At 41.6% G+C, this 22,212-nt stretch overlaps 1 protein-coding gene across 1 annotated transcript in view; it reads left to right on the top strand.

The window, feature by feature from the left end:
- Positions 1 to 21,233, top strand: part of zrsr2 (zinc finger (CCCH type), RNA-binding motif and serine/arginine rich 2) — a 40,820-nt gene extending 19,587 nt beyond the window's left edge. The window contains exons 7-12 of the mRNA XM_043694460.1: positions 3,577 to 3,692; positions 7,614 to 7,827; positions 9,396 to 9,451; positions 10,261 to 10,370; positions 16,917 to 17,814; positions 21,051 to 21,233. Coding sequence (XP_043550395.1) covers positions 3,577 to 3,692; positions 7,614 to 7,827; positions 9,396 to 9,451; positions 10,261 to 10,370; positions 16,917 to 17,812 — 1,392 coding nt within the window. The 3' untranslated portion in view covers positions 17,813 to 17,814; positions 21,051 to 21,233. The remainder of the gene's footprint in view (positions 1 to 3,576; positions 3,693 to 7,613; positions 7,828 to 9,395; positions 9,452 to 10,260; positions 10,371 to 16,916; positions 17,815 to 21,050) is intronic.
- Positions 21,234 to 22,212: the final 979 nt, after the last annotated feature.

The raw sequence follows: 22,212 nt of genomic DNA, 5'->3' as shown, positions 1-22,212 counted from the left end.
TGTCTGCGTGGGTTTCCTCCCAGAGTCTAAAGATGTGCAGGGCAGGTGAATTGGCCATGCTAAATTGTCCATAGAGTTAGGTGCATTAGTCAGAGGGAAATGGGTCTGGGTGGGTTACTCTTCAGAGGGTCAGTGTGGACTTGTTAGGCTGAAGGGACTGTTTCCACACTGTAGGGAATCTTAAAAAAAAGACCTATTACCTCCTGCTTCCTATCATCAAGCCTACTGTGTATCCAATTTACTAGCTCTCCCTGGATGCCTTGCGATCTAACCTTCCAGAGCAGCTTACCATGTGGAAGCTTGTCAAAACCCTTACTTAAATCCATACAGGCGACATGCCCTCATCAAGCTTCCTGGTCACTTCATCAAAGTTCCTGATGAAGGAACAGCGCTCCAAAAGCTTGTGATTTCAGATAAACCTGTTGGACTATAATCAGGTGTTGTGTTACTTCTGACCTTGTCCACCGGGACCTCCACATAATAAAACCATAGGAAATAGGAACAGGAGTAGACCATTCAGCTTCTCGACCCTGCTCCGTCATTCAATGGTATCATGGCTGATCTGGCATTCCTCATGTCCACTCTCCTACCCCCTTCCTTGATTTCCCGACTGATCAAGAATCTATCTATCTCAGGCTTAAATATACACAAGGACTCTGCTCCTACGGTTCTCTGTGGCAAGGTGTTCCAATCCACTGCGAGACTACATTTCTCCTCATCTCAGTCATAAATTATTCTAAGACTCTCCTACGAGGGGAAATATTCTTTCAGCATTTAACCTTTCAAGCCCCTTTAGAATCCTTTGCAGTTCAATGAGATAACCTCTCATTCTTTACTCCAGTGAGTAAAGTCCAACCTGTTTAGCACTTGCTTATGAGACAATCCCTCCATACCAGGGATCATTCTAGTCAATCTTCTCTCAATTGTTTCCCATGAAATAATATCTTTCCTTAAATAAGGAGTCAAAAACTGGTCACAGTGCTCCAGATCGTCAACCAGCACGTTGTACAATTGCAGTAAGACTTCCTATTCTTATATTCAAAGCCCCTTGAAATAGGGTTCTAGATTAGAGTGGTCCTGGAAAAGCACAGCAGTTCAGGCAGCATCCAAGGAGCAGGAAAGTCGACGTTCAGGAATGAAGGACTTTTGCCCAAAATTTTGATTTTCTTGCTCCTTGGATGCTGCCTGAACTGCTGTGCTTTTCCAGCACCACTCTGATCTAGAATCTGGTTTCCAGCATCTGCAGTCATTGTTTTTACCCTTGAAATAAAGACCAATAATCCATTAGTCTTCTGGTTGAGCCTCTGTGCTAGCTTTCTGTGTTTTATGCGTTAGTACCCTCAAGTCCCTTGTGTTGCAGCTTTCTGCAGTTTTTCTCCTTTTAAGTAGTATTCCGTTCTACAATGAATAACTTCATATTTTCCCACATTATACTCTATTTGCCCATTTAACCTATCAATATCTCACTGTAAATTGTTTGTATCCCTTTCACAACCTGTCTTTCCACATATTTTAATGAATTTATTTCGTGACTGTTTTGTGTTTGTGACCCCGGATTCTGGTCTTCTTTGAAAGTAAAATCATCTTCTCTACGTTTGTTTTGATAAACAAAACAATTTCATGTTTATAATTTCAAAACGCTGTTCAAGTCACTTCTTAGTTGCCTAACTCAGTGGTAGAACTTTACAGCTGAGATAGATCATCATGGGCATATATAGGTCAGACAGAGTAAGAACACCGTCCCTAAAGGGCATTTTCCAATGTTTTTTTAAATGAAAATTGATGATGATTATCATGGTCATCACTTACAGAGACATGCTTTCAAAAACATTTTTCAAAATTTACATTTCACCAGCTGCCTTGACTGGATTTGAACCCTGGGACATTAGCCTGGGCTTCTGGGTTACCACTGTCTCCCCTTAAACTGGTAACTTATAACTGGTTTATGGTAACTTGTTGCTTTTATACTGTAAGGCCTATTTATAAAGCTGAAGATCTGCTCTATTTCATTAACTGCTTTCTCAACTTGCCTATCACCTGCAATTGTGATTTGTGCAAATACACCTTCCAGTCTCTCTGATTCTACAAGCCCTTGAAGATTTATGTACAGTTTAGAAATACAAAACTCATTTGCTTTCTATTCATCTAAACTATTAAAAAAATGTATTGTTTCCCTGTGCTTCCAAAATAATTACTTCACAGTATGTGGATCAGCCACCTACCTGCCAACTTATGTTCCCGTCAGAGTTTCACAGTTATGCCACCATTTGACATTCAAATTTGTTACAGTATTAGCAAATTTTGCAATTATTTCCCACAACCCTGGATCTTGAAACCATGAAATATTAAAGCACAGGAATTCAGCCAATTAAGTCTGGACCACTTTTTGGAAGAGACCCCCTGCATTGTTCTTTTCCCATATCACTGCTGTTTGAATCTGTTTCCACTGGGCACCCAGACAGTGCATTACAAATTCACTTATGTCGCTTCTTGCCTTTTTCCCCATCACTTTAAATCTGTCTCTTTTGTTTTACTGATTTAAGCATTTGAAATAATTTCTACAGGTCATTCTGGTATAATGTGTGTTTTGTTAACACTATTTGTCTATAACACGATTGACGAATAATGGATGTTGTTTGGATAATACAAACTTTCTACTGAACGGGCATTGCGATATTCTGTTGCATTCTTCTGCAGGGTGATTTTCCGTAGCACGAGGTTGCTGAGGGAGGCAACTGTCATGTTACAGCAGAACAGCCTATATATTGTCTAAAACCCTTATTGTATTAAACCTCCTCTTGACTTCCTTTCTAAGCAGGGCAACCCGAGCTTCTCTAGTCTCTCCACATTAACTGTGGAGCTATGTTTTTAAGTCTTCTTTGAAGCTTTACCAAAGGCTTTCCATTCGTCTGGTGATCAGAATTGGTCATAGTGTTCCTCCTTGAGTGGAGCTCGTGTGTTTATACTGGGTTAACTTATTCCTGACCTTTGTATTCTGTTTGTTATTTATAAAGTCTGGGAGCTGATGTACTCCATTCAACTGACTGATTTATTAACCTTTCAAAACTTTGTATGCTGTCTCTCTTTGTGTTGTATTCATTCTAAAACTTTCCGGTTAGTACATTTTGTCTGATACTTCCTGCCAAAATGTATCCATCTTCACACTGAATTTTGTCTGTCATGTACCCACCCTTCTCATCAGTCCGTCAACATGTTTTCACAGTCTATTATGGTCTTTCTTGGTTTTTGCTATACTTTCAAATTTGTTATCACCTATAGGTTCTGAAATGATGCTGTATATCTCTCAGTCACGAATATGTGTGAAATGTGAAACAGAACCCGGGGGGCTTCACTTGTGTATATGAGTAGATCAGGATATTCCAGCAGTTCAGCTTCTAATGAATAAGCACTCACTCTCACACCGTGCCTCTTAATTCTGAGAAATTTCCTTTATCATACATTGATTTATATCCTTTATAAGTTTTCGTGTTCATCTGGTCATATTACATTTCAATCTGACTTTTGTTGTATTCTAAATCTGTAACGCTTTATAATTGTGACTCATGTTGTCAACAGATCGAGAATGGTGGCACTTGGCATAATCCAGAAGCACCAGAGGATTATGGGACTGAAAAGGATAAATCATATTGCCCATTCTTTCTGAAGACTGGATCCTGCAGATTTGGTGATAGGTGAGAAAAGTATTGAAATCTGAATGTATCTAGGCTTCCAGAGTATCTATCTCTTTGTTCAAAGCACGCTTACTGCCTGTTAAATATACAATTTGCCACCCAGGTGAAGATTTGCTTTCCTTTCACGGCCATTCCAGTGATGTCTGCAGATTAGAAAAGGTTCTCTTGAAGCATTCCTAGGATGAATGGCTTAACCTTTGAGAAAAGGTTTAACAATTGGGTTGTGATCATTACAAAAGATTCTGAAGGGACCTGACATCATGAAGATGATTCTTTTCGTGGGGAAGGCCAGATCTAGGAGAGACAGCTTCAGATTAAAACAGATTTTAAAATATATGGAAGGAGAATATTTTTGAGAGAGGTTAGACTGTAGAATTCTCCTCCCAGAAGCAGTTGAGATGTCTCAAGGCTGAGTCAGGTTTTTGATTGACAAGGAAGTCTAGGGGCAGAGGGGAAAGTGAGTTGAGACCACAACCAGGTCTGCAATGGTCTTGTTGGCTGGTCAAATGCCATACTCCTGGACCTGAGTCCTGCGCCCAATGGACCTGAAAGGCACGATTCCTGAAATGACATTGTTTGTTTTCATCCAGAGGTTTGGATCAATCTGATGTACTATGATAGGAACACTGATTATTGTATGTGCTGTATCTCTCACTGGTGTTGTCTTTACCAATGGTCATAGAGTCATAGAGATGTACAGCATGGAAACAGACCCTTCGGTCCAAACCCGTCCATGCTGACCAGATATCCCAACCCAATCTAGTCCCACCGAGGACATCCCTGACAACAACCCCTACCAGTGCTAAAGCTATCGGAACCTAAACCATTGGTGATCACAGCTGCTTTGGGATCATTATATAGTACTGAAACCCATTTAGTAAATACCTCTCCAACACCAAACCTTTCCAGTGTATAAAAAAGATATAGCCATTCTACCCAATCAAATGCCTTCTCTACATCCAAGGAGACAGCTAAACCCAGTATTGTTCCCTGTTGACAGGCTTGTATCATATTTAAGACCTTTCTAATATTATTAGTTGACCTGTGGCCCTTTATAAACCCTTTCTGGTCCTCTTTTATGATGTATGGTAATACTCTCTCCAATCTTAATGCTAATATTTTAGAAAGAATTTTGAAATCCACATTTAGTAAGGATATGGATGTATATGATGAGCAATCTTCTGGGGCCTTTCCCTTTTTAAGAATGAGAGAGATATTTGCTTCTGTCAATGAAGGTGGGAGGCAGCCCTGTCTATGTGAATAATTATATATATTTATGAGTGGCCCGGCCAGTTCTCCTATAAAGTCTTTATAGAACACAACCTGAAATCCATCTGGTCCAGGCGCTTTGCCACTCTGAAGCTGTCTAACCGCGTTGAATACTTCCGCATTGTCAGGGGGGGCATTCAAGATTGACACCTGTTCTGAGGTTAAGCCCGGAAGGGCCAAACGTTTAAAGAAGAATTCCATCTTCCCAGTTCTATCCTCACAGTCCTGCGATTTATACAGTTCAAAACTGAACTTTCTAAAGGCTGTATTGATCTTTTTACGATCACTAGTCAGGGTACTAGCACTTTCCCTAATGGACGTAATGGCTTGAGGAGCCTTTTTCTTTCTAGCAAGGTACGCTAGGTATCTGCCAGGCTTGCCCTTCTTCAGGAATTCCTGAAGAAGGGCTTATGCCCGAAACGTCGATTCTCCTGTTCCCTGGATGCTGCCTGACCTGCTGCGCTGTTCCAGCAACACATTTTCAGCTCTGATCTCCAGCATCTACAGACCTCACTTTCTCCTTCCATGAGATATAACCTTGCTAATCAGTCTCCCATGGGGAACCCTGTCGAACGCCTTACTGAATTCCAGCAACACATTTTCAGCTCTATATCTCATGGAATACAGGGAGAACTAGCCATTTGGATACAGAACTGGCTCAAAGGTAGAATACAGAGGGTGGTGGTGGAGGGTTGTTTTTCAGGGGGGGGGTGGTTCTGTGTCTGGGTGGAATGCTCTTCGGGGGTTGGCGAAGACTAGATGGATCAAACAGCCTCTATCTGCACTGTAGGGATTCTATGATTCTATACTGGCATGGATAGAAGACTAGTTGGCTAACAAGGAACAGGCATCAGGCATAAATGAATCTTTTCCAGCTTGCCAATATGTAATTAGTGGCATGCCTCAATGCTGCTACCTCAATTTTATATAGAATCACAGAATCCCTACAGTGTGCCATCAGGACATTCAGCCCATTGAGTCAACACCGACTCTCCAAAGAGCATCCCACCCGACTTTCCTGCCTACCCTATAACCCTGCAATCCCATCGCTAATCCACCTAGCATGCACATTCCTGCACACCATGTTCAGGAATTCCTGAAGAAGGGCTAATGCCCGAAACGTCGATTCTCCTGTTCCCTAGATGCTGCCTGACCTGCTGCGCTTTTCCAGCAACACATTTCCATCTCTGATCTCCAGCATCTGCAGACCTCACTTTTACCACCCCGCCCACCAACCATATCCCCATAATTCCACATTTCCCATGTACTAACCCATCTAGCATGCAGTATGGGGCAATGTAGCTTGGCCAATCCACCCAACCAGCACACCTTTGGACTGTGGGAGGAAACTGGAGCACCCAGAGGAAACCTGCACAGACCACGGGGAGAATTTGCAAACTCCATACAGACAGTCGCCCACTGAGCCACTGTACCACCTATGTACAATATATTACTGGTTTCCCTTTATCCACAGTATATGTTGCCTGAAAAGATGTTGCAATTTGTCATACATGTCTAGCTTAACTCACTAGCAAGCTGGACACATCTTCTATATGGAATACCAGAAGGCTGTTGACAGTGAACTGTGGCAGCCTGTAAGTTACTTCTTCACGAATGGGTCAAGGCTGATTGAGGAGTTGGTCAAAGTGCTCGTCTCTCATTCTAGAACTGGGGCTTTTTCTGTAAGTAGTGATGACCTGGCTGCACCAAGGATTGATGATGAACTGGTTGTAGAGCATCACAGAATCTAAGTACGTTCTGATTCAGCCAAGTGTCCGGTATCTCTTTGAACTACAATCTTGGAAGTTTTTATATCAATTTTGAGCCTTGGGAGAAGCTAAGCAATTAAAAAAATGATGCAGCCTTCTTTAAAAATAAGTGCTTATCGGAGGCAGAGAGAAAACCAGTTGAGGAAATCCCAAGCCGGCTACCCTTCCAAAACTCCATCGTCTGCAACTTCCGGTCTTAGTTGCAGCAGAATCTGGATTTTTTTGGGAACAGTTCAGTCACTTATCTACCCACTGGAGCCATACCCAGCACCCCAGGTGATGAATATGGTCACCTTTGCTTCAAAGGGGAAACAAAATAAAAGATTGAGAGTGTGAATCCAGTGAGACTTTTTTTCTGGAACAGGGAATCCAGATCATTGGGGCACAAACTTCAAAGGATAGCCAATCCATTGAGGAATAAAATCACCATTCTCTCTCTCATGGAAGAGAGTGGAAATCTAGAACTCTTTCCTAATGGAATGTGGACTCTGGGATCATTCAAAGCTTTCAGGAGTAAAATCAACAGATTATTAGGTAAGGAAAATGAGGGAGATGGAACAAGGGCTCAAGTACAAATGGGGTCAAATACAGATCATTGTGACAGTCTTGAGGGCCTGAATGAACTCCACCTGTTGCTAGGTATATTTGCATGTATTCTGTAATCTAAATTGCCGTACCAACCATAAAAATAACATGCCTACTGGGGTTCACTTGTCTAATGATGACACAGACCAATTCATCATGTAGTGCTAACTGTCATTTTAAAGTAGCAGATAGCTGGGTCAGACACCACTAGTTTGGAACTGGAAATTCTTTGGTAATTCTCGCTATTATCCTTAACTGTCTTTGTATAACAGAACAACTGTGGATTTATTTCGTACAGATGTTCCCGTAAACATGTCTACCCAGCATCAAGTCAGACCCTTCTTATCCGAGCCATGTTCATTACCTTCGGTATGGAGGAGAGTAGGCGTGATGACTATGACACAGATTCTGGGCTGGAGCACAGTGAAGAGGACATTTACCAGCAGTTTGTGGAATTCTATGAGGATGTACTACCTGAATTTAAGAGCATTGGGAAAGTGATACAATTTAAGGTACTTTATAAATTCATTTATGATACATATTATAAAGAATTTACAGTTGGAAATATCCGGATATTTCTGCTTAGAATAAGCTGTTTTATTTTGTCATATCAGCATATCTTCCAGTTTTTTCTCCCCTAAACATTTATTTCCCTTCCCCTTCAAGTATATTGTTGCTACTTCCTTCAGTTAGTTTAACACCATTCTGAGTCAAAAATATTCTGCCAGAATTTTATTGGTTTTATTAGTCACCATCTTACTTTTATGGCCCCTAATTTCAGATCCCCACCCCTTTGGAAACATCATTCTATGCCTAACCTGCTCAAATTCAACGTTTTGTACAACTGAAGAGAGACAGTTACCAGGCTAATCTGTGATGGATTCGACACAAATTGAATGTGCAATCCCAGTGTAATGAATGTGTAATCCCAGTGCTAATGCAATTGTCTTTCACATTAAATTATAGTGTGTTTCGGCAACTCTTATTTGCTGTAACAAGCTATATGTTTGTAAGTATTCTACCCATATGTAAGAGTCCAGAACTAGAGGACATAGGTTTAGGGTGAGAGGGGAAAGAAATAAAAGAGACCTAAGGGGCAACTTTTTCACACAGAGGTGCCAGAATGAGCTACCAGAGGAAGTGGTAGAGACTTGTACAATTGCAACATTTAAGAGGCATTTGGATGGGTATATGAATAGGAAGGGTTTGGAGGGCCAGGTGCTGGCAGGTGGGATTAGATTGGGTTGGGATATCTGGTTGGCATGGACGGGTTGGACCGAAGGGTCTGTTTCCATGCTGTACATCTCTATGACTCTGTGACTCTATGTAAACTTCTGTCACAATCCCTTTGGAGTCTAATAACTTTCAAAATGAAATGTATTTACCAGTAACTAATGGTAGTAACCAAAGGTCCACATTTTACTTAACAGGCAACTAATACACCAAACTAAAGGAAAGCTACATTAACTAATACAATCAATATGCAGATTACCACTCTTTTCCTTACAAATAAAAAGCAATACAGGAGCAGATCCTCCAGGATTCTCACCTCTCATTTCTCCTTAACACCTCAGGTCAAAACAACCAGAACCTTTTGAAAGTCATTCCACTCAGCACCTCCCAAAGTCTTCAGCTCCAGTTTTTACCAGTAGGGTCACTCTGTCCCAACCGAATTTGCCCAAGCATCCTGTTTGGTTGTTAACTCTAACAGGGAGAAAGTGAGGATTGCAGATGCTGGAGGTCAGAGTCAAAAAGTGTGGTGCTGGAAAAGCACAGCTGGTCAGGCTGCATCCGAGGAGCAGGAGAGTCGACGTTTCGAGCATAAGGTAACGAAGAGCTTATGCTTGAAACGTCGAGTCTCCTGTTCCTCGGATGCTGCCTGACCAGATTTTCTCTCCCAACCAGATCTCTCAGAGCAGGGGTGTTTCCAGAGTTCTCAGTTTCACTTGATATTTTAAAACACAACCCTCTCAGAACGTCCAGCTTCATAACACAGACTTCTTTTGCCATTTGGAGTTATACACCTGGATCAAATAATGCCAGGTTTTAATATTAACTATCAATCTTATTCATTTTCCAGGTTAGTTGCAACTATGAGCCACACCTGAGAGGAAATGTATATGTCCAGTACCAAAAGTAAGTCAATTTCTATGTTGTTTCACATTAAGATTAGACTTTGGGATTTATTTAGTGTCTTTTATATCATCAAAAACATCCCAAGACATTTCACAACCAGTAATCTTATTTTGCAGTGTAATCAATAGCAGGTAAGCAATTTCCTTCTAGCAAAGGCCCATCGACAAAACTGAGAAGTCATCGATTGGTTGAGGGATGGGTTCTGGAAGATTTTACAAATAGTGCTGTAGGATCTTTTACATCTATGTATACAAGCAGATGGGACCTTGCTTGTCCAAACCATCTCACCTCAGATCATGCAGCAGTTGCTTATTACAGTACTAGGAGTCCAATCAGGTTTGGTCCAATGATATCTGATTTGGGGCTTTAAACCCTTGAGTTTCTGAACTGTGGTGGGAGCCAGGTTGAGAAACTACAGCTCAGAAAGGCTTTTCTCAAAATGTTTTTAAATTCTTTGAATTGTCTATATGTTATCCCTTTCTTGTGGTCATGTCACACTTCTCTGTTTCACTCATTCCACCCCAATCCTTTTCAGTACTTCTCAGTGATAGAGCTGCATCCACCACTGCGAATCTCACTGTTCCCTCCCTACATGGAGAGTTTGCACCAAGCTGGCCCACTCCCCCCCAAACTTCCATCCCACCATAAGACAGCAGGTTGGCAATGGGAGATGAAGCTTTATATTCTGTGCCTCTTCTGTGTCCTCTATTGATTGAATTACTGTGAACTATGTGTAGATCCCTAAGAAAACTGCTCATTCTTTGCTGCTGCTTTGTTGCTAACAGCCGATTGCTTGTGGTTTATTGCAGAGAGGAGGAATGCCAGCAGGCTTTTGTACTTTTCAATGGGCGTTGGTATGCAGGGAAACAGTTGCAGTGTGAATTTTCACCTGTCAGTCGATGGAAAACAGCAATATGCGGTTTGTTCTCAATATATTTTAAATTTGGTCATTTAATTTCGACGTATTTCTTAGTGTAGCTCATTTGCATGTTTGATAATTGCACATTTGTAATGGTTAGTAAAAGATTAATGAAAAATATTATGCTTTTTGCTATCTGGCTTTCCTTTAACTCTGCCTTGTACTAATATACTGCAGTGTCCTCGGAGAGCAGCTTGCTAGAGATCTTGAATAAGGTTTAAAATAACTTGAAAGTAAGATAGGAATCAGGATGAGAATTTCAAGACTAGGGGGCGTATTTTTAAGGTGAGAGGACAGAGATTTAAAAAAGACATGAGAGGCAATTCTTTCACACAGTGTGGTTCCTGAGGAACTGGTGGAATGGAGTACAGTTACAATGCTTAAAAGATACTTAGATAAGTACATGAAGAGGAAGGTTTGGAGGGATATTGGCATGGATTGGTTGGATCTAAAGGTCTGTTTCTATGCAATATGACTGTATGAGGATGTAAACAAGATGTCACTGCAGTAAGACATTATGAAATATTCGGTGGTTTCAGATAAGGAAATACAGTAAGGTCTAATTCAGGTTCAGAGTATGGATATAAATGCACTGTGGGAAGTAAGATGGATGTGCTGTATTTATGAGCAGTAATGGTATTATGATGTTGCACAGTAATGGGGATTTGGTTCAGAAAGGAACAGAACTGAGTACTAAATGTCCCAGGTTTAAAGCAAGTTCCAAGTTTATAACATTACAGAGCAGTACAGGCCCTTCGGCCCTCAATGTTGCACTGACCTGTGGAACCAATCTGAAGCCCATTGAGTCTACTGCTGTTTGAAGTTATCCATGAGAAAAAGGGTATAAGGTAGCAATATTGATTAAGAAAATAATTAGTATGTTGGAGGGAGAGAAGAGGGTAAAGGGACGGTCACTGGCTGGTCCCTGTCAGTGCATCTTGCCCTAGAAATACACTGCAAACTTGCAAGTGCAAGAATAAAGCCTGCACCAACCAAAGAAATCCAGAACATGCCTCTGAGGTAGCCCAATCCTGGGACGCAGGATCAAAGATCACATTGCAGGATGGTCATGGGAAGTCCGGGATGGTTGGTCATCCTGGTAAGAGGGACAATACAAAATAAAAGTCCAATTCTGAAAAGATTGTGGGTATATATGCACAAACCATTCAAGGTTGAGTGAATGTTTAAGTCAGCACGCAAGGTCCTTGGCCTCATAAATAGTTTCATAATGATCAAAGCAATAAAGTAATGTTAAACCTATACAATTCCATGGTTGAGCCTCAGTTGTAGCATTGCAACCAATTCTAAGCACCACAGTTTTGGAAGGATGTGCATTGTCTGTTAGATTGGAAGACTAGAGAAGGTTGTGAGGTGACTTAGGGCAGTAAAATGTAGGAGCAGAAATGGGCCATTTATACAATGGAGTCTGTACTGCCATTCTGTATGATCCTGGCTGATCTGATATTCCTCACCTCCACTTTCCTACCTTTTCCCCATAATCCTTGATTCTCTTACTGATTAAAAATGTCTCTCTCAGCCTTGACATACCTAATGACCAAGATTCTACATTCCCTGCAGTAAAAAATTCCATGGATTCACTCCCCTCTGAGACAAATAATTCCATATCTCTGTCTTAAATGGGCGACCGACCTTTGTTCTGAAATTATGCCCTCTGGTCCTAGATTTTCCTACAAGGGGAAAATCTTTCCACACCTTCCGTGTCCAGTCCCTAAGAATCTTGTACATTTCAATAAGGTTGCCTCTCATTCTGTAGACTCAGTGAATACAGAGCCAACCTACTCAACCTCTGTTCATAAGCCAATCCCTCCATACCTGGGATCAGCCAAGTGAACCTTCTCTGGACTGTCTCCAATGCCAATATAGACAGGCAGGAGGTTGGAAGTACACAGCAAGCCAGGCAGCATCATGAGGTGCAGAAGTCGACATTTCGGGTGTAACCGTTCTCCCTTAGAATAAGGGAACTAAACTGTTCACAGTATTTTAGCTGTGGTCTGACTAATGGATTGTACTGTTTTAGCAAGACCTTCCTATTTTCATAGTCTGTACCATTTCCCTTCTCTGTTACAAAGGAGGCAGTAATGTAATGGTAATATCACTGGATGAGTAATCCAGAACCCCAGGCTAGTGCTCTGGACAAAGGGCTCATGCCACCATGGCAGATGGTGCTATTTAAATTCAGTAAAAATCTGGAATTAAATGGTGTCGTACAAGCCAATCTGTACTAATATCTTCCAGGGAAGGAAATCTGAGCCTGGCCTACACTTGATTCCACACCCATAGCAATGTGGTTAATTTTCAACTGCAATAAATACTCTGCCATTACCTGGTTCACCATTACCAATTCCCCCGCCTCATTTCCTGTGTTAACTTTGGCCTGTCTCTTCCTATTTATATATTTGAAAGAAGCTTTTGTGTCTGTCTTGACAATTTACAAGTTTATCTTCACAATTTATCTTCTCCATGTTTCTCTTTCAACTTAATGATGTCCTTAACTTCTCTGGGTTAACCAAGGTTGGCTTCTTAGAATTCTTCTTTCTTGCTGGGGTATATCTTTCTTGGAAAGCCATGAGCAAATTTCTTAAATGTCTGTAATTGTTCCTCAATTGTCTTTATGACTGAGTCCACTCCATCTAAGTCTGCCCTTATTCTGTCCTTATTTAAGCTTAACACAGTTGTTCTGACCAAATTTCTTCCCACTCAAGCTGAATGCTGAACTCTACCACATTAAGAGTCATACAGCACAGAAACTGGCCCTTCGGCCCACCGTGTCTGTGCCAGCCAACAAACACCAAACAACACTAATCCAATTTGGCTGCATTCAGGCCATAGTCTACTCTGACCTGGCATTTTAAATATTTATCCAGATGTTTCTTAAATGTTGTGAGAGTACTTGTCTCCACCACTGCCTCAGACAGCATGTTCCATATTTCTACCACCCTCTGGGTGGAAAAGTGGTTAGCACTGCCACCTCACAATGCCAGGGACCCAGGTTCAATTCCACCCTCAAGCAACATGTTCCATATTTCTACCACCCTCAAATCTCATCAAAATCACTTACGTCTCTCCTTAAACATCCAGACAACATCCTGGTGAATCTCCCCTGCAGCGTCTCCAGTGCAACTAAGTCCTTCCAATAGTGCAGTGACCAGAACCGCACACAGTGGCCCAACCAGTGTTTTATAAAGTTGTGAAAAGGCTTTCCTGCTCATTTATTCTACACCTCAGCTAATGAAGGTAAACATCCCATATGCCTTCTTCACTACCTGTGCTGACACCATCAGGGATCCATGGACTTGTACACCGAGGTGCCCTCAATGTGTATATCCTTCCCTTAACATACCTCCCACAGTGCATCACATTGCACTTGTAAGGGTCAAATTCCATCAGCCATTGCTGTATCCAAATTACCAGTTGACCAATATCAGATTGTAGCCGGAGACCATACTCCTCAGAATCAACAACACCCACCAATTTTTGTGTCATTTGCAAACTTACTAATTACACTTCTACATTCATATCCAAGTTGTTCATGTAAATAGCAGATAGCAAGGGTCCCTGCACAGATCCCTGTGGTACACCTGTGGCCACAGGCTTCCAAACACAAAAACAACTCTCCTCCATCACCCTTTGTCTTCTGTTTGCAAGTCAATTTGAGGTCCCGTTTGTCAACTTGCCTTGGATTCCATGGGCTTTTACTGTTTGGACCATTCTTCCATTTGAAGCCTTGTCAAATACCTTACTGAAGTCCATTTAAACATCATCAATTGGGGCAAGACAGTGGCTCAGTGGTTAGCACTGCTGCCTCACAATGCAAGGGTTCAATTCCACCCTCTCTGTGGAGTTTGTACGTTCTCCCCGTTTCTGCATGGATTTCCTCCGGGTGCTCCGGTTTACTCCCACAGTCGAAAGATGTGCAGTTTAAATGGATTGGCCGTGCTAAATTGGCCGTCGTGTCCAAGGATGTGCAGGCTAGGTGGGTTAGCCATAGGAAATGCAGGGTTACATGGTTAGAGTATAGGGCTGGGTCTAGGTGGGATGCTGTTCAGGGGTTGGTGTGGACTTGATGGGCCAAATGGCCTACTTCCACACTGTAGGGATTCTATAGCCTCATCAATGAATTTAGTCACCTTTTCAAAAAACTCAATTAAACAGACAGGATCTCCCTCTAACACATCTGTGCTGACTATCCCTGATACCTTTTCACGTTTTAATTAATACTGTTCCTTAGATATTATTTTTTTCCCTAATACTTTGCCTCCCACTGCTGTCAGACTATCTGCTGTGTAATTACTGGCTTATCCCTACTGCCCTTCTTGAACCAAGGAATTACATTTGCTGTCCTCCAGTCATCTGGCACTTCACCTGTGGCAAGCGAAGTATTAAATATCTTTGCCAAGCCTCAGCAATCTTCTCCCTTGCCTCCCATAGCAGCCTGGAATACATCTCATCAGATCCTGGGAAGTTATGCACACTAAAACATCTAACACCTCCTTCCTTATTAATTTTAACATGTTCTAGAACGTCACCATGCCAACTGAAATCACCCCTCTACTCTACAATGCTTTTCTCCTCTGAACACAGATAAGAAATATTCATTTATGACCCTAGCCACATCCTCTGGTTCTACGCACAGGTTGCCTCTTTTGTCTCTAATAGTCGCACACTTTACCTGGTAATCCTCTTATTCGTAATATACTTTTAAAAAGCCTTGGCGTTTTCCTTGATCCCATTTGTCAAAGATATTGAAATTAGCTTTCCCTCGGTTTCAACACTATCTTATCCCTTTGCATAATGAATTTGAAACTTACTTAGTTGTGGTCACTACCCACAAAATGCTCGTCCACAGAAGTGTCAACATTTGAGCAGCTTCATTCCCTAGGGTTAGGACTAGCGCTGCTCTAACTCCAGTAGGACTACCTACAAACTGGTACAAAAAGCTCTCTGGGATGCACTTTAAAAATTCCACCCAGTCCTATTGTCTTACATTTTCTGTAATTTGCCCACATACCTGCTGTTCTACCTCTCTCTGACTGTTGGGAAGCCTGTAGTAGAATACTGGCCAAGTAATCACCCCTCTTTTATTTCCAAGCTCAACCCAGATGGCCTCATTTGAGGATCCTTCTAGAACATCATCCCTCATTACTGCCGTGATGGTTTCCTTTTATCAAAAATGCAATGCCCCCATGTTTCTTTCATCCATTGTGCCTGAAACTTCTTTAGCCTGGAAAGGTGAGCTGCTAGACTTGCCTTTCCTTCAACTATGTCTCAGTGATTACAGCAATATCATATTATTATCAGCGTATTCTGACCAGTGCTTTAAGTTCATCTGCCTTGCCAGTCAACATCCTTGCATATGCTCACTGTTTCCTATGGGATCTTTTATTTTGACATCATTTCTTAAACCTGTTTCATTATGCATCGCCAGATCTCTGCTCGGATCCGCAATATCTTGTTCTCGGGAGTTGTCGCAAATACACTACGAATTCTATGCATTCGCCAATCTGACTATCCCAATCTACATGAAGATTAAAGTCTCCCATGATAATGTACTATCATTTTGACATGACCTGTCTCCTGATTTATTCTGTCCCACCGGATAGCTAATGTTAGGGGGCTTCTGTACTTTTACCAGTGCCGTCTTCCCTTTTTTCTTTATAACCTCCATGCAGAAGATTCTACATCTTCTGATCCAAGATTATTTCTTGCTATCGTTCTTATTCCATCGTGTACTAATACCCTTTCCTTTGTTCCTGTCCTTCCCAAACTGTTGATTCAAGTATTCTATTGTCTATTATAGAGCTCTCAAGGATAGTGGAATCAAGGGTTATGGAGATAAGGCAGGAACAGGATATTGATTGAGGATGCTGAAAATGTGTTGCTGGAAAAGCACAGCAGGTCAGGCAGCATCCAATGAACAGGAGAATCGACGTTTCGGGCATAAGCCTTTCTTCAGGAATGAGGACTGATTGAGGATGATCAGCCATGATCATAATGAATGGTGGTGCAGGCTCGAAGGGCAGAATGGCCTACTCCTGCACCTATTGTCTATTGTTCAAAATTAGGAAGGTTTAGGATAGAACAGATGGTGAGAAACTGTTCCTATCAGTGCAAGAATAGAGAACTAGAGGATACAGACTAAAGGTGGTTGGTTCTTTCATCAAAGGAGATATGAGGAAAAGTGTTTTTAATAGAATGAGTGGATAGGATCTGGGATGCATTACCTGAGGATGTGATGTTGGCAGGGTCCAGGAAAAAGGTCTGAAAATGAGTTGTTCTCAGAGAGTTGGCATAGACTAGACAGCTTGAATGGCTATAATCCAAAATTTGCTTCATTTTATAAATCTATAATCCAAATTAGCTTCATTGAATCTGCTTATCTCTCTGGCCCACTTGAGTTAATGGACATAAGTCTCTAGTCTGTTTGTAAGAGATTTCAATTTCACAATATGGAATCAGTTTGTTGCTAGCTGAATGGCATTGGGAGCCAGTAACCTTTTGTAAAGGTTTTATTAACTATGTTAACAGGACTCTACGAAAGACGCAAATGTCCCAGAGGAAAACACTGCAATTTTCTTCATGTGTTCAGGAATCCTAACAACGAGTTTTGGGAGGCTGACAGAGACCTTTACATATCACCAGATAGAACTAAATCCTATTCTAGTAAATACTTTGAGAGGCGTGAAAGAATGAGCTATCGTCACGATTACCACGGTCGATCCAGGAGGCGGTACAGCTGTAGTCCAGACAAGACACATAGAAGGTCTGGAGAGTCAGAAAGGAAACGAAAGCGAAGCAGGAGCAGAGAGAGGCGACGCTTGCAGAGGTCCAGGAGTAAGAGTCAGGACAGAAAAAGGTCACGAAGCAGAGAGAGGTACCGCAGAAGCCAGAGTAAAGAAAGACGTAAATCACAGAGGTCTCGAAGCAGGAGTGAAGAGAAGAGGAGGTCAAGAAGCAGAGATGGAAGTAGGTGCAGGTCAAGGAGCAGAAGTGAAGAACGATCACTGAGCAGGAGTAAATCTAGATCCAGAAGTCGAAGTAAAAGGAGAAGCAGAGACCGGTCTGGCAGCAGGGGCTTGGGGACAGAGCGCTCACGATCCAGGAGTAGAAGCCCTCTTGGATGGAATAGGAAAAGGAAGAGGGAGTCTGAAAACAAGGACAAAAAAAGCAAAAAGAGAGCAAAGAAAGAAAAGAAAGCCAAGAGCAAGGCTGATGGTAAATCGAAAGGCTCCAAAGCAAAGAGGCAGGATGACGAGCACAGGAACTCTCCAGTTAGTCCAGTAGAGAAGGATGCACAAGTCCCAGCACACAGTCCTGAAGCACGAGGCCTCTCCACTTCTCCAAGTGTGAAGAGCTCAGCAAGTGATTTCACAGTGCCTGCCAAACTAGAAGAGACTGTGGAAACAGAACCTGTAAATCAGTGAAGGTAACTTTTTTTTAAAACAGGTATGTAGTTGCTTAGTAATAAAGACCTCTAGTATCTGTGAGAAGAGAATATGGCTGGAGCTTTTTTGTCTTGCACTCAGCAGGCCAGATATTTTGGTGTTTTTGCTCTGTCCTATTGAGTGGAACAGAAAAGGCTTTCATGTCTCTCCTTACAGGTGTTGGGTAAAATGCTCTGTTGCTGTTCATATTGAGGCAATTGGGATCTGGCAGAGGGTGCAAGGAGGTTCAGGAAACATGGGGTTTACACCGATATGGAGATCGGGTGATAATATCGATGGGATTTGAACATCACTGAAGGGGTTACAGGCTTCAGTGGGACTGACAGACTCAGTGAGTGAAGCGGCATTGTGTTGGATGGTGGGGTACACATTGGCAGAAATGGTGTGTGGGAGTGACAGAGGGGAGCAGTCAGTGAAGAGTGACCTTGGGAACATGTCAACTAATAGTGAAAAACTGTTACCACTGAGTGGGTGTATAACAAGAATGCAAGAACCAGGTTTCTCATTGAAATGAATGGTTAAAAAATGAATCCCAAAAAGCTTATGCCATAAATGCATGTAAAACAGAATTGGATGGTACTTAATGGTGTGGAAGGTATGGCTTCCACAATGAAGCTCAACTGCTCTTTCAATGGATCAACAGACCACCTCCTGTTGACTGTAAATAGCTTTTCAATTTTGCAAGAAAAGTGAATTGCTTAATGATAGGAGAAAGTGTGGACTGCAGATGCTGGAGATCAGAGTCGAGAGTTTGGTGCTGGAAAAACACAGCAGGTCAGGCAGCATCCGAGGAACAGGAGAATCTATGTTCCTGATTGGATTCCTGATGAAGGGCTTATACCGGAATCATTTCAACTCTGGAGAAAAGAGATTCTAACTGTCAACCCTATCTATGCCTCCCATAATTTTATAAACTTCTATCAAGTCTCCTCTCAGCCTGTGCTGCTTCAGAGAAAACAACCTGAGTTTGTCCAGCCTTTCGTTATAACTTACGTCGATTCTCCTGCTCCTCGGATGCTGCCTGACCTGTGCTTTTTCAGCACCATACTCTCGATGACTAATTGCTTTGTGATACCAAGTTAAACATTGCTTCCTTCGTAAAGTTTTGTTGCATTTCAGACTTAATGTGTGCAAATTTGTAAGTGCTTCTGAAGAGAAAGCGATCATGTCAAATCTTGGTACCTTTGGGGGAAATGAAATTGAGCTTGTACGTATCAAATAGGAAAAGGATGAGACCCTTCAGCCCCTGAATCTTACTCTACCATAGTGTTAAGTGCATTAGTCAGAGGGAGATGGGTCTGGGTGGGTTACTCTTCAGAGGGTTGGTGTGGACTCGTTGGGCCAAATGGCCTGTTTCCACACCGTTAGGAAATCTAATCATCTTGTACACCTCTATCAAGTCACCTCTCATCCTCATTCGCTCCAATGAGAAAACCCCTAGTTACCTCAACCTTCATAAGACATGCCCTCCAGTCCAGGCAGCATCCTGGTAAATCTCCTCTGCACCCTCTCTAAAGCTTCCACGACCTTCCTGGGGAAAAAAGATTCTGTCAACCCTATTTATGCCTCCGATAATTTTATAAACTTCTATTAAGTCTCCTCTCAGCCTGTGCTGCTCCAGAGAAAACAACCTGAGTTTGTCCAGCCTTTTGTTATAACTCCCACCCTCTAATCGAGGCAGCATCCTGGTTAACCTCCTCCATACCCTCTCCAAAGCTTCCACATCTTTCCTGTATTGTAGCAACCAGAATTGAATACAATACTCTTAAATGCGACCTAACCAAATTTTTATTAAGCTGCAATATCACTTCCTGACTCTTGTACCAATGTCCTGACCAATAAAAGCAAGTATGCCATACACCTCCTTTATCATCCTATCCTATGACTTCCAGTGTGCTATGGACTAGGACCCTAGATCCCTCTGCACCTCAACGCTGTTAAGGGTCCTGCCATTAACCGTATACTTTCCTTAACATACAATCTCCCAAAGTGCAACACTTCACATTTATCCAAATTAAACTCCATCTGCCATTTTTGCACCCATGTCTGCAACTGATCTATATCCTTTGTCAAACTTCTACACTATCCATAACTCCCCCTTGTTTATTTAATTGTAAATAATTAATACCTTGATCTTGATCACTTTGGCATGCACCCCTATCAAATCCTGCCAAACCCAAAATGATCCATCTGTGCCATTCTCTGCTTCCCATTTGCCAATGATACTTTCCCTCTGTTATGTGTTGGTAGACCCCACCATGAACGCATGTTTTGTATAGTAACCTTTTGAGGCACTTTGTCAAACACTTTCATGAACTCTAGCTACATTTATAGGTTCCTCATTATGCTGTTTTTTACTCCTTCAAAGAATTATTTAAAAATATCAGACAAACATTATTATTCTTTCTCATTATTATTCTTTCTCAAAAGCATGTTCACCCAACTGATTGCGTTAAGACTTTCTAGGTATCCTGCAATTAGCTCATTAATGCCATATATTTTGGAGTAATAATTAAATTCTTTTGACTACTTTTTAAGGTTAAATTTATGGGGTCAACTATTACATAAATACTAATATGGAGGGACTGAAATTCATGCCCGTCAGAATTCATACTGTATCATTAGCAGAAGCCCAATTGATCTCTAAACAAATTACGGTAATTCTGAAGTCCTGGGGCAGAGCAGGATGACCGGCAGACTGACTCATAAATGTTGATCTGTTATCTGTGAAGAACTAGGGTCATCTTTTACATGATATATTTGGAAAATTCCAGATTTTCTGGCCAAAAATAGGGCGTCGACTGTTACTCAAGTATATGTGGTAGATTCCATCATTTGTCCCAAGACAGATGTTACCTTAAATGACCTGTAGTTTCCTGTTTTCCATCTCCTTCCTTTCTTGAACATAGTCACATTTGCTATTTTCCAATTTGATGGGATCCTTGCACAGTGTCAGGAAAATTAAACCCAATGCATGTACAATGTCAGCCGCCACTTCTTTAAACACCCTAGGATGATGTCCATCAGAGCCAAGGGGACTTGCCTGCTATTAGTTCGAATGTTTTCTCAGTAATCTCTTGCCTGGTGATTGTAATTGTTTTCAAGTTCTTGCTTTCTTTCAGTTCCTGATTCACAGTTATTTCTGGGACATTCATTGTATCCTCCACGGTGAAGGAAAGTGTGGTTGAAAGATCACTTTTGAATTTATCTATTTCAGAATTGAGACTGGACCCAACCTAGAGGTTTGTGAAATGTGAAACTGCATTGATCATCTACAAAATTGAGGAAGACTACACAAGGGACAACACACGAACTCCATTATAATAGTTCTTAATCATCTGTTTACACGTTTTGTTTTGTATTTATTTTGATAACTATTAAACTGTCACCAGTCTATGCACTTAAAGTGCTGGTTTAAAGTTAATTGTGGCATGGTAGTGATCTATGTCTGATGCAGTCAAATTGTTATTTTTCATGTTGACTGCAAAATAATCAGGCCAACTACAGATTACAGTATCTGTGTTAAACATTCTGTCCAACATGAGACCTTTGTTAATGAGCTTTATTGTGTACATATATATTGTGATATTTTGTAAAAGCAGAATACAGGATTTGAGAATTTTTCTTTTGGAAGTATTTTGTGAAGTTTTCAAATTCCAGCAAGGCCACCCTGGGATGAAAGAGCTGAGGAACAAGGAGAAGTTGCTGTTCATGTCGACTAACAGGCTATTCAACCCATTGAGTTTGATCTGATGATCCTCACGTCCACTTTATCCCATAACATTTGATTCCCTCATGGATTAAAAACCTTATCTCAGCATTGACAGCCCTCTGTGGAAAGAAATTCTACAGATTCACTACTCTTTGGGAGAAGAAAGTCCATCCTCATCGCTATTTTAAAAGGGTGACTCTGAGATCAGATCCTAGCCTCTCCTAGGGGGGAAACCTCTCCACATTTAACCTGTCAGGTCTGGTCCTAGCCCAAGCCATCTTCAGTTGCTTCATCAATGACCTTCCCTCCACCATTAGATGACGTTTAATGAAGGTAAATGTGAAGTGTTGCATTTTGGTAAGACAAATTGGGCAGAACTTACACAGTTAATGGAATGGTCCTCGGGAGTAAAACAGAAAGACCTAGGGGTGCAGGTATGTAGTTTCTTGAAAATGGTGTCACAGGTAGACAGGGTGGTGAAGAAGTCATTCATTAGAGCATTGAATATAGGAGTTGGGATGCCATGTTACTACTGTACAAGATGTTGAAAGTTAAAAATCACACAACACCAGGTTATAGTCCAACAGGTTTAATTGGAAGCACACTAGCTTTCGGAGCGACGCTCCTTCATCAGGTGATTGTCGCTCCGAAAGCTAGTGTGCTTCCA

This window comes from Chiloscyllium plagiosum, chromosome 7 (genome assembly GCF_004010195.1).
Source record: "Chiloscyllium plagiosum isolate BGI_BamShark_2017 chromosome 7, ASM401019v2, whole genome shotgun sequence".
In the NCBI taxonomy this organism is placed as follows: Eukaryota; Metazoa; Chordata; class Chondrichthyes; order Orectolobiformes; family Hemiscylliidae; genus Chiloscyllium; species Chiloscyllium plagiosum.
Note: the sequence above shows the minus strand (reverse complement) of the source record. Positions and strands in the feature narration are given on the sequence as shown.